We start from the raw sequence: 14,648 nt of genomic DNA on the forward strand, positions 1-14,648 counted from the left end.
AAAAACATTTGAGAAAACACACTGTATTAAGTAACTTGGCCAAAGCTTTCAAAAGACCTACTGGCTGCAGGGAGCCACTTGTCCAATACTCAGCTGTCTTCAAAAATCACTGCATGTAGCCCTTGCTAGAATGAAACCATCTTTAGCTAATATTTCTTAGTTTAAGAAGTCTGGATCTGATCTAAAACCTGTTGAAGGCAAAGAACTTTGGATGTGACCTCTATCAATAGGATGAAAAAAGGACAGTTGGATAATTTCTCTTGTTGTACAGAATTTTCAATAATAATAAAAAAATAGTTCCAAATGAATAGGCAAGGCCTTCAGATGCCTAGAAATATTTTTTGAATGTATACTCCATTCTGATTATGTACGTTAAGGTGATTGTTGAGAAGTAGTCTGAACTGAGGCATGTATGGGGGCCATTTTATCCAAAATACTAATACACCATTATTTTAAATTATTGGCTATCCATTTGCCTAAATAATTATACCAGTTTATCCTGTTAGAGCTAGAAACAAAATACCTAATTTAACATCCATAAGTAAGAAACTGTAAGAGAAACTGTTTAAAGTTACCAGAAGTGACACGTCTGTAAATAATTAAATTACAGAACATGAACCCCTCCACCAAAATACCTAGACAGCAAATACCTAGATCTTTCCCAGGAGACACAAGCAGAAGAGTGACTGAATAGGTCCATGCACATGTATGTCTCCTTCCTTAGCTATCTACTAAGTAATATGGACACTCTGCCTTCCTCCCTGCTATGGCTACATTACTAAGAACATTGTTAAAGATGGTTAGAGACACTATTTTTGTAGGACATGACAAAAGAGATAAAAATATAGACAGGTTTTCTGAAGTGCTCAGGGTTGGTATACCTGTTCTCCCACTAAAGAGTAAAACTCCCTTAGGAGAGGAAGGAATGCCCACTGGTTAGGGCATCAGACTGGGAGACCTGAGTTGAATTCCCTGTTATGCCACAGACTTCCTGTGTGACCTTGGACAAGTCACTTCACTTCTCTGTGCCTCAGTTCCCCATTTGTAAAATAGGGATGGTAATACTTGCATACACCATCGGATTGTCGCGAGGATAAATACATTAAAGGTTGTGAGGTGCTCAGATACTACTGTAATAGCGGCCATGTCTACACTGTGCCACAGTGTGGACTATGAGTGTGTGAACTGCATCGTGCACCAAAGTCTTGCGATCTAACTGCCCCATGTGGATGCCTCATACTGTTTGAAAGAGGACTACATTAATGCAAACTAAGGGTATGTCTACACTGTAATTAGATATCCATGGCTGGCCTGTGCCAGCTGTCTCAGGCTCATGTGGCTTGAGCTGCAGGGCTGTTTAATTGAGATGTTGACATTCCGGCTTGGGCTGTAGCCCGAGCTCTGGGACCCTCCCACCTTGCAGGGTCCTAGAGCCCAGGCTCCAATCCATGCCAACAATGGAAGACTATACTGCGGTTAAACAGCCCCACAGCCTAAGCCTTGCAAGCCTGAGTCAGATGGCATGGGCTAGCCATGGATTTTTAATTGCAGTGTAGACATATACCCTAAATAACTTTTTGTATCCACGGGGCACTTAGGTTGCACCACTTTGGCGCGGTTCTGCAGTTCACACCCCTGTAGTCCAGAGTGTGGCACAGTGTAGACAAGTCCTTAGTCCTAAAATAGTAATGGGTTTGAAAATCCCAGCCTACAGCCTTCCAAATCCAGTATTGCTGGGTCAAATTGTGAGTTCTACCCAAATGAGGACTGAATGTGGACTTCAGTGATCGGCTTGCTATTGGGTGTCTCACTGCAGTAATTACTGAACCAACAGTATGCCCAGAGCTGTGCTGAAATTATTGGTCGTGTTATGGAGAAACAGATGTTCTGGCATAAGGAATGGCTAGAGAGAAACTGAAGTTGATAAACTAAAGCACTTTTTAATTTTAGCCCCATTCTAACTGAAGAAGGAGGGAAAATTCAAATGCAAAACAGAGACATGGAAGTAGGAAAGTTCTTTTTAAGCTTCTGAGATCAAAAGTCAGTGGAGAATTTTATTAAACTTTTTTTGTTGGAGAGCTTGTCTCTGCACAAAATGATTAGGCCTTCTGGAATAAATAAATTATACGTCAGCATTAATAGACAATCAGCATTTCCCTAGAACATTGGTGAGAGGTTTCATTTCTTTTTCTTAACGTAACAAAGCATTGAAACACAGGATTGAATTAAAGTACAGTTAAGGCCTCTTTTGCGTGTTTTTTTTTTTTAAACTAGTGTTATTCCTCTTCTGGGACATAATTGACCATGATGGGGAAGGTTAAAAAATCTTAAAGTTTAAAAAAAATAATAAATAAATCTAGAACTTCTGTTCCCTGCACCAAAAAAGGGAGTTCTCAAGGTAGCATAATCTAATGGATATGGTGCAGGAGTAGAAATCAGGATAGCAGGCTTCCATTCACTGCTCAGGTGCAGACCTGCTGTGTCACCTTGGGCAAGTCACTTCTCCTCACTGTGTGTCTATTTCCCTTCCCAACCTTTATCAAAAATGCCTGTAGGGTGGCACTGGGAACGTTACTGATGTGCTTACCTGTTATCTGCCCTGCTGGGTATGCTCTTGTGTCCGATTTTACATTCTTGTGAAATGACTGGCTGGAAAAAAATATTATCAGCAAGAGTTTTTCCTCAAAGGTCTGTGATGATAACAGGGAAGCAAACAAGTTAACGTGATCGGAATGTAAATGAAGAAGCTCCCCATCCTGGAGTTCAGCCTAACCCTATGATGCTGTGGAGCTCTACAGTCCCACAGGTGCTCACTATCTCCCAAAGCAACTCTTACCTTGAGCTCCAGTGCAAGAGGTGGGAGAAGCTGCATGGGAGCGTTACCCCTTTTTTATTGGAGCCAAGGTAGTGGCTTGCCTATGTCATGCTGCTTTTACCTGGGTGATACTCCTCATTCTTTACTACTACAGTTCTAGTTCATTGTTTCTCCACCACAGGCTGGTTGGGGAGTGTGTGTGTGTGTTTGTATGTCATTCGTGTTGACTAGGATGAATAGGATGAGTTTTGAGTGGAGAACTGCTTGCAACATGTACTTGCAGTAGTTGTTTCTGTGGTGGTTAGATCAGCACTTGGTGATATGCAGTGATCAGTGGGGGATTGATTAGCACTAGAGAAGAGTTAGGGGTTCAGAAACTATCACAGAAGGCCTTCATGCAGATGGATCCCCTGAGACACTGTTTCTGGGGTACAAATCCTTTGAGTGAGGAGCCCATGTCCCTCACAGAAGGATCTGCAAGGAGACCCTTGTGGGAGTTTGCAGTCTCATTTTCTACAGGGTGTTGATCTGGACCCTAGCTAAGCTTCAAAGGACTTTCTCTCAGTAGGTCATGTTTATAAACACAGACAAGGCCTGAAGTTCCTACAAATGCTATAAGAACTCTGTGACGTTGCATTCCATATGTTTTATGGAAATATGCTAATGAGTGTGAATATAATGTAACTGGAATATGCTTCATGCAAAAGGTCTCTTGTAAGGTATCATTACAAAGCTTTTGATCTACTGAGTGTGTTCATCCTAATTGTATGAATGTACCAAATGTGCCAAAGATATAACGGGGGTGGAACAGAACAAAAATGCTGCCAGTCATGAGAAATCCCCTAGTTACCACCTGAGCTGGAACTAACAAGAACTGTACCAGGGGAAAGGATTGGGCCCAGACTAAGAAGGAGTCTAGTTTGTGAAAGAAGAGTATTGGAACATCTCTGAGGGTGAGATTTACCTGTATTCAGTTTCTTAAATGTATTAGGCTTAGACTTGCATGTTTTGTTTTATTTTGCTTGGTAACTTACTTTGTTCGGTCGGTTATTACTTGAAACCACTTAAATCCTACTTTTTATACTTAATAACATCGCTTTTGTTTATTAATTAACCCAAGTAAGTGATTAATACCTGTGGGAGGAAACAACTGTGCATATCTCTCTATCAGTGTTATAGAGGGCGGACAATTCATGAGTTTACCCTCTATAAGCTTTATACAGAGTAAAATGGATTTATTTGGGTTTTGGATCCCATTGGGGACTGGGTGCTGGAGATAGGTAATCTGCTGAGTGGTTTTCAGTTAAAGCCTGAAGTTTTGGGGGCGTGGACCAGACCTGGGTCTGTGTTGTTGCAAACTAGCGTGTCTGGCTCAACAAGACAGGGCTCTGGAGTCCCAAGCTGACAGGGAAAACGGGCTCAGAGGTAGTTTCAGCACATCAGGTAACAGTCCCAAGGGAGTCTCTGTGACCGAAGTTTTACACAAACTCTTAGAGAGACAAGATGGTTGAGGTAATATCTTGTATTGGACCAACTTCTGTTGGTGAGAGAGATCTGAAGAACTCTGTGTAAACTCAAAAGCTTGTCTCTTTCACCAGCAAAAGTTAATCCAATAAATATATTACCTCACCCACATTGTCTTTCTAGTCCCTTCCTGGGACTGACGCGGCGCTGACAACACTGCATGTAAGAACTCTTGTTTAGCATGATTGTGTAAAACCAGTGCGAATTCAATGCCCCCAGTTGATCTAGGTTCTAAATGTCCCACAGTATAATCAGATATACTTGCTGCAGTTATGAATATTTGTTTTGTAAAAGTTCACTCTTTTAGTGCTGCATTTACTTTGATATACTCCTCAGCCATAAACTATGATGATTCTGTGCTCCACTTTCCATTATGCATGACTTTGGCTTTATATAATTACGTTAGTAAAACCATGATACTGCAGAATGTCTCTTTGAGATGGGAGGTTAGCACATAGTATATATTCACTAGGTACCCCCATAAATGGAGCATGGGCATTTTTAAAGTCTGAAACAGAATCTGGCTGCAATTTCACATGTTTTATTTTATACTTAGGATGTATTAATGCCATCTCAACATATTTGCTGCGGACACCAACAGATTAGCTGCTGTCTTTGGGCTAGGGGATTATTGAGTTTTGTGTTCTCATTTTATGTGATTTAAGATGTTTGTCGAATGCATTCTGGACTGCTTATTCAAGTTCATACATTGTTGTTGTTTGGTTTTTTCCTTTTAACATATGTAGTATATTAACCAGCTTTTGTCATTAAATACTTTAAGATGCTTTTTTAAGAACTGCATGGATTGTTCTTGTAGTCTTTTAAAGTTTGTTACTACAACATTTTAAAAAAACATTGTGTGTGAACAGTACTGAATCACTGTGTCTTGCAGATATGCTACAGGGTACTTCAATATCATTTTTGATAAAAATGTTCAAACTATGGTATCTAAAAGAACTTTAGCCCACTTCTATTTAGGTTCCCTTTTCATCGTGTGTCTGTATAGAACTTTGCACAATTGGTCCTAATCTTTGATTGGTGCCCCTCGTGCAGTGCAAATAATAATAGTGATAGACAGCCAAGTTTTAATATTTTTGTCATACCAGTCTGTGATCCTGGAATTTCTGAAAGGTCCAGGGGTAAAATTTTCACAAGTGTCCATAAGGAAAAGATGTTAAAATGTATTTCGGTGTTGCAAGATGTCTACATACCTCTAGTGCAGAGGTGGGCAAACTACGGCTCGCGGGCCACATCCGTCCTGCAGGACCCTTTCCTCTGGCCCCCGAGATCCTGCCAGGGAGCGGGGTCAGGAAAGGCTTGCAGAGGAGCCAGCCCAACTCCCCAGCAGCGTGGTGAGCGGGGTGGAGGCTAGTCCCTGGCCCCTCCCTGCCTCCCTCGCAGTCACAGTTCCCCCAGCACCTCGGCAGTGTGAATGCAGCTCCGGCTGGGCAGCACGGCTGTAGCGCGGCCAGACCTGGGCATCCAGGGCAGCGCGGTCAGCGGGAGTTCTGGGGGGGAGGCGAGGAGAAGGGGAGGTTGCAGGGGGGTGGTTAAGGAGCCTGGGGAAATGCACAGGGAAAGGACTGAGCCCCTCTTTCCCCCACCCCACAGGTAACGTAGGGCGGGGAGAGCAGGGAGGGTTGGATGGGGCGGGGAGGACGCAGGGGGGCGGTCAAGGGGTAGGGAGCAGAAGTCCCGGGGGTAGTCAGGGGTGGGAAGCAGGGGGAGTTGGATGGGGGTGGGAGTTCTGGGGGGCTGGAATGGGGGTGGGGGCCAAGCCACACCTCACTGTTTGGGGAGGCATAGCCTCCCCCTGCCTTCCCTACCTGGCCCTCCATACAATTTCTGTACGCGATGTGGCACTAGGGCCAAAAAGTTTGCCGACCCCTGCTCCAGTGGGATTTTCAGTCTCCAATTTTTAATGAGTTCCAACAACTATTTAAATGTGTTAACAATGTCTAGCATCAAGTGATGTGTGTTTTGTGATCAGCTGCAATATTTACTCCTTTTTTCTTTCAATTTAATAGTGTGCAAGGTTTTTTTAGGCTAGTATTTTCTGGTTTGTAAAAATACAGTTCTTGGGCTCGGAGTGAGTTTACGTCCACATTAGTGTCCGGTAACATAGTACAGTAAATCCATGTAACAGCTTTTTCATTATTTTTATTTTTGTGCACTGCATAGCACAAAACTCGCGTAGCAAATTCTACATTTGTCAGCACGAGGAAAATAAATGGTGATTATGAGGCAGACGTACCAGCAGCCATATGAGTTAAACATTTAACATTCAGGTAAAGGGAACAAGATGTTCTTCTGTTTCAGGTAATTGTAATGGTTGCATGATATTTATTTTCCTTCTGTACAATACCTATTCTTGATTAAGTGAAGGTTTCCATACTCCTCTGTTGTCACTTTAAACCCCTGGGATCTGTAAATGTAGGTACAGCATTAACAATTAGCTTCTGCTCTCAGCCGATGAAGTAGGCTGATAATTGTGGCTGCTGCGAAGGACCATGTGACAGGGTTGAAGACTCACTGGCGCGGCGCCTCCTGGTGGTTGTCTGGGAATTAGCTCTTTTCCAGCCTTGGAGTGCCCTCTGCTGGCCAGTGTCTCACCTGCCTCAGGCCCCCCCATGTCCCTCCCGGACCCCGGTGCCCCTTACCTTGGGGTTCTGCCCCAGCATTACCCAAACTCTCTCGGTCTTCCCTCTCAGGGGAACCCCCTCCACCTTTCCTCAGTGGCTACTGCCGGTCATCATCTAGCCCCTTCTCACTGGGGCAAACTGCAGTCTGTAGTGGCCACTCATCATCGGCAAGGGGGTTGGACCAGATGCTTCTGCCTATTCCCGGGCTGCACCTCCCAGCCCCAGTACCTGCATAGGCCTTTATCAAGGCCTCAGCCTGGGGAGTTGCCAGGCACGAGCTCTCTTGCTCCTCTTGCCTTTCCCCAGCCCTGCTCTGCTTCAAATACCCTATTCCTAGGCAGCTAAGTCCTTCTCCCTCCAAGGCTGGAGAGAGACTGTGACCCAGCTCCTCCCTTAGGCCTTCTTATACTTCCATTCCGGCCCTGATTGGCTGCCTCAAGCCCACTCCTAATTGGCTCCCCAGGGCCGCCCTTTCCTAGGACTGTTTTTAACCCCTTCCACACTGGAGCGGGGTGACCGCCCCGCTACAGACCACTATAAGGAGAGGGAGGCAGAACTCCTTGTACTACAGATACCATGTTTCTAGAAGATAATGCCTAATTGAGTTTAAAGGACTGATTTGCGTTTAAGGATCTTGTCTTGTGCTGGGAATGAGAGGAGCAATATATGTGGAGAAAGAGTACTGTGAAATGATTAGAAGTAACATAAAGAGTGAAATAATTATGGTAAACCTATCATATCTGGCCACAGCACTCTTATTGAAGGAATATTAGGACTCAGAGAAACTATCCTCAAACCACTCACCGGACAAAGGGCCAGCTTCCTCCAGGACACAACAGACTTCCTCCAGAAAGCCACAATATTGTCATTCTCCCTCAACATTATCATTGTCACTTCCCTATACACCAACATCCGTCACAACGATGGCATCGCTGCAGGTGGCAAGAAGTTACAAGATAATGGACAACCCTCAGATACCCACCCCAAACACATTGCCAAACTCGTCTATTTCATCCTCACCCATAATAATTTTATGTGCAACAACAAACCATGGGAACAGCCACAGACACTAGGATGACTCCCCAATATGCCAATCTCTCCATGGGCCTCCTTGAAGAAGAATTTCTGGACAAATGCACCATGAAACTGGGTGATATACCTGAGATAAAATGATGATATTTTCATCCTCTGGACAGATGACCTAAACTCTCTTAGATTTCCACCACAACTTCAGCAACCACCACCCTTCCTTTAAACTCTCTCTGCACTATTCCCACATTAGCATCAACTCCCTGGACACCACAATCAGCTTAAACAATGAAACCCTGCAGACAGCTATATACAAGAAACCCACGGATCACCACACCTACCTTCACAGATCTAGTAACCACCCCAAACACACCAAGAAGAAATCTGTTATCTACAGCCAGGCATTCAGATACCCCAGAACATGTTCAGAGGAGAAAGTCCAGGATACACACCTTAACAAACTTAAAGCCACCTTCATCAAACAAGGACACTCCACCAGAAAAAAAAAGATGGCATCATGGAACAGGCCACCCAAATACCCCAAGAGAGCCTGATTCAATAGTGGTATCAAACCCACTCCAACTACATACCCCTAATTGTCACCTATCACCCCACACTGGAACCACACAGAGTATCATCAAACAGTTATAACACATATTTGATGGGGACCCATCCTGAAAGGAATCTTTCCTGAGCCTGCACTTTTGGCCTTCAAACAACCCCCAAAAACTTCAAGCTCATCATCAGAAGCAAGCTCCACATAGGCCAGGACACACAAATTCAAAGCGGCACCAGGCCCTGCCAGAACAACAGATGCAAAACGTGTAGGTGTATTTCCACGGCTACAATGATCAACACCCCACACAACACATCTTTCAAGATCTCTGGGTCCTACACATGCTATCACAACTTGGTGTTCCTCCTCCAGTGCACTAAATGCCCCAAGACAATCACCATGCTCTCGAATGAACCTACACAGAAAAATAAGACAAAAAACCCATTTCACCTGTGGATGAACACTTTTCTTAAAGCGATCACTCTAAAGCTGACCTCTGTTCTAATCCTCAAAGGAAACATGTACAACATCTTCAAAAGATGATCCTGGAAGCTTAAATTCGTAACTTTGCTAGACACTAAAAATCAGGGACTGAATAGATACACTGGATCTATGGCTTATTGCAACAGTCTATAACATACTACCTCCCTCACCCCCAGCTTTTTCCCCCACCCTTTCCCCATTATGACTGGAGAAGTGAATGGGTCACTTCACCTTGAATGGTCCCTTGAAATATGTGTTAGCTACTTATGCTAAACAATCTATTTCACCTTGTATTTAGCTGTGACATACTGAGTACATTTACCAGACCTGAAGAAGATCTCCGTGTAAGCTCAAAAGCATGTCTCTCTCACGAGGAGAGGTTGGTCCAATAAAAGATATTACCTCACGCACATTGTGTCTCTAATGATTTGCCATGAAAGTCATCAAATACCTGGGCCAATATTCTGTGTTTATGTGTTTCTCTGTATTTATTTTGCTCTGTCTATTATAAAGTACATTGATCTCTACTGTATGACATTTAGCCTTATGATGAATGAGCTGGTGCACTAGAATAACAATGTGACATTCCTAAGGAAAATAGGGCCTGAACCAAAAAGCCTGTTGAAGTCAGTGTGAGTCTATCTATTGATTTCAATGGGCTTTAATTGGGCCCATATTGCAAATACATTGGACCCAGTACTGCAGTGCGTCAGAGACTAGCACAGTTGCTGTTGACCTCAGTGGGAGTTTTGTCTGAGCATGGATTAAAAAAGAAATGCAGAATTGGGCCTATTATGTTGTCTGGCATAGATTCACTAATATGGCACGTCTTGCAAAAATGTTGTCTTCATTTAGAAAAATATATTATCAACTAAACAAGTAACTGAATGGTCTGGCTTTATCCTAGTCATACTGAATGTAATAGTGCCTGGAATTGAACGTATCCTCGATCACCTTTTTTCTCTTCTTCTTTTTTCAAATCAATCTGTTTTCCCCCATATACTTCTCATTGTAAATAATGACACGCAAGATTAAATACACAGAGTCAAAACGCAAGATTATTCACTATGTTTTTAAGCAACATTTCAGGTGCTTCTGGGAGTAGCTAATTTCAACAATTTGCCTCTAACCTTAGTATCCCACAGTTGGCTGACATAGGGTATGGGAACAGCAGAATACCAGACAACGCAAACTGTACCCCTCCAACTGGAGTCCACCCAAGTGAATATGAATTGTCTGGTTATCCACTGGCTACACCACCAGCATGTTCACTTGGCCTCTTTCTAAATGGTAGAGACACATTTTGGAGGTGTTCTAGGCAGTACATTTAAGATTTACATGGGTGCAGATGTCCCTTCAGGACTCGATCCACAGTCCTTTTGGTCTTCTTAGAAACTGGTTCTTTAGTTGAACTACATGGAGATGGGTGTTGGGGGCAGAAGCATGATGCCAACAGATTGCGCTATTATGTCCTACTTCCCAAATTTGGTTTTCACCTTGATGACTTCCAAAAGTGTTGTGTCTCTCAAATCCTGAGTATCGACTTGCAGCTGAAACATACAACAAAAATCAATATGAAAATCTTGAAAGAAAACAATAACTAAGGGAAATGATGTAACCAAATCCCAGATCCTGACTTTCTCACTTGGTCTTTGCCCACCCACAAAAATATTTACCAGATTGTGAGTGGTTTTAGTTCTGCCCAAATTCCTTTTTTATCCTAAGTTTCCAAATAATTGTATCTTATATAAATAGGACAATAAATATATATTGATTGTTGGTATGAAAATCAAAACATGAATAAGTAGTCCTAATTTAAATTGGAGATAAAACTATTGTTGTTCTGTTTTTTTTTATGCTTCACCTTTAGTTTTGCCGAAACACAAAAAAGATATTCCTATGAGAAGATATTACAAGAACAAAATCAGAATTTTACAGATAGCAATAGTCACATTTTGATGTAAATATAAATACTCATGATCCTGTAAGAAGAGTACCAAAAGGAAGTGGCAAATTTTTATTTAGGTTATTAGTTCATTTAATTTTTCTGTAGCTCAGTTCAGCCATAGGGCCAATTTTTATTCTGCTAAACTGGGTCCAGATTTTAGTATTTTTCTTCCAGGTATAGCTCTGTTAATTGCAGGTGAGATCATCTGGCCCTCTGGATTTAAATGAGAGCAGAATTTGGCCTATTGTGTTTATCCGGTCTGTGGGCCAGGTTCTGATCCCCTTACTCAGGCTGAGTAGCACCTTTCTCCACAAATAATCCTGCTGATGTCAATAAGGCTATTTAAGTAAGGTGCATATGGAAGGACACAGCATGTGGAGGCGTATCAAAAAATGGTCATCCATGGTTGTATGAATGTGTGTCTTATCACAAGAGGTGGCAGGGGGGAAAGCTAGCATAAGACACTGTCATCCTGCAGTGTACTTAATTTCTCATTCAGTTTCACCATTGCTACAACTTAAAAGTGAAGGTAGTTTGAAGTTGTACACAGTATTGCAGAGACTATTAATTCAAAGAGCTTTCCTGTTGTTAATTTTTGAATCTAACCATTGATGTATCACCTAGGTTTGATAGCTCCCAGTACCCTGGTTCAGTGTTAAAGGCTGATCTTTTTAAACTCTTGCTTTGCTTTCATGTACAGGATGTTCTGAATAACTTGGGTTCCTGTGAGTTGGATGAAGATGACCTCATGCTTGATTTGGAATTCCTAGAAGAACAGCATCACCATCGTTCTGGTAAGTCAGACAAATATTGGATATTTACAACTTGAATATTATTTATGTACTGTAACATAAAGGAAAAAACTAGTGCACTTACTTAGAAGTAATAAAATTAATTGGGATGAGGAGGGAGAGGATTATGTATTTATCAGCTTAATGGTTCTAATTGCCTTCGGGAACTGGCATGCAGGATATCATGTTCTTTACACTTCAGTTGTTGATTCCTTAACATCATTTGGGATGCTGTCATTACTTGGAGATCAAGCCTTTTTACTGTGGATCACTTCATATGGCCAATTATCGCACTGAGGCAATTTTTACAGAAGCAAAAGAATCCCAGTTGCGCCGCATCAAGGACAAATTCATTTGGTTTTCCAGATGGTTAAAATAACTAGTGTTTACTGCGGAGCCACCAAAAGGCCACCACAGATATTAGTGAGCCCGTTCTGTGTGCATGTTAGAATATGTCTTAGCATGGTGCTTAACCCTTTGTCACACTTACTTTCAATTAATGTTTACTAATATAGCTACAGAGAATATGAACTTCTCTCACTTCTTGTTCTTATTATGTACAATTTGATCTTCTCTTTTACTTTTAGTTAAAAACTGTGTAATCTGAATTAATTCCAAATGACCGGAGCTGTTGATGGTCGGCAAATAACAAACACTAATGCTTGTAACCACAGTCAACTCAGATTGTTTTCAGAGCCATGTTGTAACAGGAATAAATGAGATCTTGATGTGTGCTGGTCCCTCACAGCATGGAATTCAGCATTCACTGAGCTTTGAAATTAAGTCATTTACGCCCAGATTTTTAAAGGCATTTAGGAGTTGCTACGCTCAGCATTGCCTGACTGATTTAGGAGCCTGTCTCATTTTCAAAAGACTAAATCTTCTGAAGTGTCTAAATCCTTTAAAAAAATGTAGGCTCCTAAATCAGTTAGGCATTACAATTCTGAACACAGCAACACCTAAATACCTTGGCAAATCTGGGCCTAAATGATTTAATTGAAACCAGATTGAAGTTAGTGGACAGAGTGCCATTGACTTCGAAGGGCTTTGGATCAGGCCTATAATACATATGAGATTTACTCCTTGGAAAAAGTAGAGCTGTGTTTTTGTAACTGTTCATGACACACTATCTGACCGAGTAACAATAAAATTGGTTGAACTGAGTTTACATGGTGTTTTTCTGCAACGCAGTTGGATGAAATATGCATGCAAGACACTTAACATGCTGCTAACGCTATTGGCATCACTGTATTATGGGGAAAGACTGAGTAGCTATTCCACAGTGTCTCAATAGGAAGCAGAGTACCCAGAGGACATGCACATGGAATGGCAGTACCATCAGTACGTGTCCTATTTGCAGTATCCTACTACGTGGCAGGAGGATGAGCCGAACTGGGTAAACAAGGACAGATTCCTATGTAAACAGCAGATTAACAATGCTACAAAGTGGTTATAGGAAGACATCTCTTGTGATTAGGTGTTGGTTGAAGATGGTCTATCTACTTAACTCTAAACGTTAAAATAACAAACCTTACCTTTTAACACTTTAAGAAATCAGAACAATTATGCTTTTATTCTTTCCTTAGATTTACTGGATTAAATTCCTGTACATTAAAACTCACTACAAGTAACCAGAAGATCATATTTATTCTCTTGTGAAATTGTCAAGTTATTGTCAACTTCATTTGAAATTCTGAAAAGGGAAACTCCGATCCTCAAAAAACTGCTGTTTTTGCAGCCTTAAATAGTAAAAGGAAAAAACAGCTGCTAGTCTGACTTTGACTGCTATGAGTTTTGAAGCTGGGAGTCACAATGGTCTGCTGAGAGAATTCCAGAATTTCTGTTGGCCGGTGTAGTAAGGCAGAGTGGCCTCCCTCTGGACTTGAGAGTGAGGGACCACTGCACTCCCTTTGGTGGGTGGAGCCAAACCTGCCCCGCTCCCCTTGCCAGAAAGACCGGGGTGGGAAAGGAAGTATAAAGGGAGGACCCTGCAGCTCAGTTGAGTGGGAGCAAGCAGACTAGACGGACTCCTGCTGCGGCTCCCAGGAGCTGAATCTACGCTCTGCCACACCCTGCCCCCAGCAGAGACGGACCCAGATGAGGGGTTACCAGGACTACCGTCGGCTGTCTACCCAGAGGAGCCCGAGGACTGGTGGATACCCAGGTACTAAACCTTGGGGAGGTAGAAAGTAGCCCTGGGGCAGCTGACGACGGGCTGGGTACAGGGCTGACCGCTTCTAGGTCAGTGTGTTGCGGCTTGATCCCCACTGGCCCAGTGGCAGACCTCTCTGTCACTGCTAGGGCCCTGGACTGGGACACGGTGGAGTAGGGCAGGCCCGCATCACCCTGCCCCACAAACCCCAGGGTGGCAGACTCCTCACCTTAGCCCAAGAGGCCTGTGCTCCCTGAACACCACTGTCAGCACCCTAGACTACCTGCTGGGTGCTCAACCCCTTTTGGAGCCCCCGAGACTGTGTGAGCGCTCACCCCTACCTGAACCCTGAGACTGTGTGGGTTTTCTGGTTGCCTGAGCCCAAAGCCCAGGCTAAAGCCTGCTCCCTGCTCTGCCTCGCCAAAAGGGCTAGAGCCTATTGACTGTGTGCTTGCTGGCTGCCTAAACCCCAGTTTAGGCTGAAGCCTGCTCCCTGCTCTGCCCTGCCCAAAGGGCGAGAGCTACAGACGATGTATATTTGCTGGCTGCCTCGACCTAGAGGCATAGGTGATAGCCTACTGCTAACCCGGCCCCACCGGAGGGCAGGGGCTTCAGGCTGTTAATTGGTGTCAGCCCCAGCTGAGTGGGCTGAGGGCTAAAGACGACGTTGGCATGCCCCACCCTGGGTTGGGGACAGGAGCCTGGACT

At 43.2% G+C, this 14,648-nt stretch overlaps 1 protein-coding gene across 5 annotated transcripts in view; it reads left to right on the forward strand.

The window, feature by feature from the left end:
- The window catches only part of CCSER1 (coiled-coil serine rich protein 1), a 1,076,341-nt gene that overhangs the window by 180,632 nt on the left and 881,061 nt on the right, over positions 1 to 14,648 (forward strand). For all 5 annotated transcript variants that reach the window (XM_074950590.1, XM_074950591.1, XM_074950592.1 and 2 more), the window contains exon 4: positions 11,698 to 11,791. In XM_074950590.1, the coding sequence (XP_074806691.1) occupies positions 11,698 to 11,791 (94 nt within the window). The remainder of the gene's footprint in view (positions 1 to 11,697; positions 11,792 to 14,648) is intronic.

The sequence above is a fragment of the Natator depressus genome, chromosome 4 (genome assembly GCF_965152275.1).
Source record: "Natator depressus isolate rNatDep1 chromosome 4, rNatDep2.hap1, whole genome shotgun sequence".
In the NCBI taxonomy this organism is placed as follows: Eukaryota; Metazoa; Chordata; order Testudines; family Cheloniidae; genus Natator; species Natator depressus.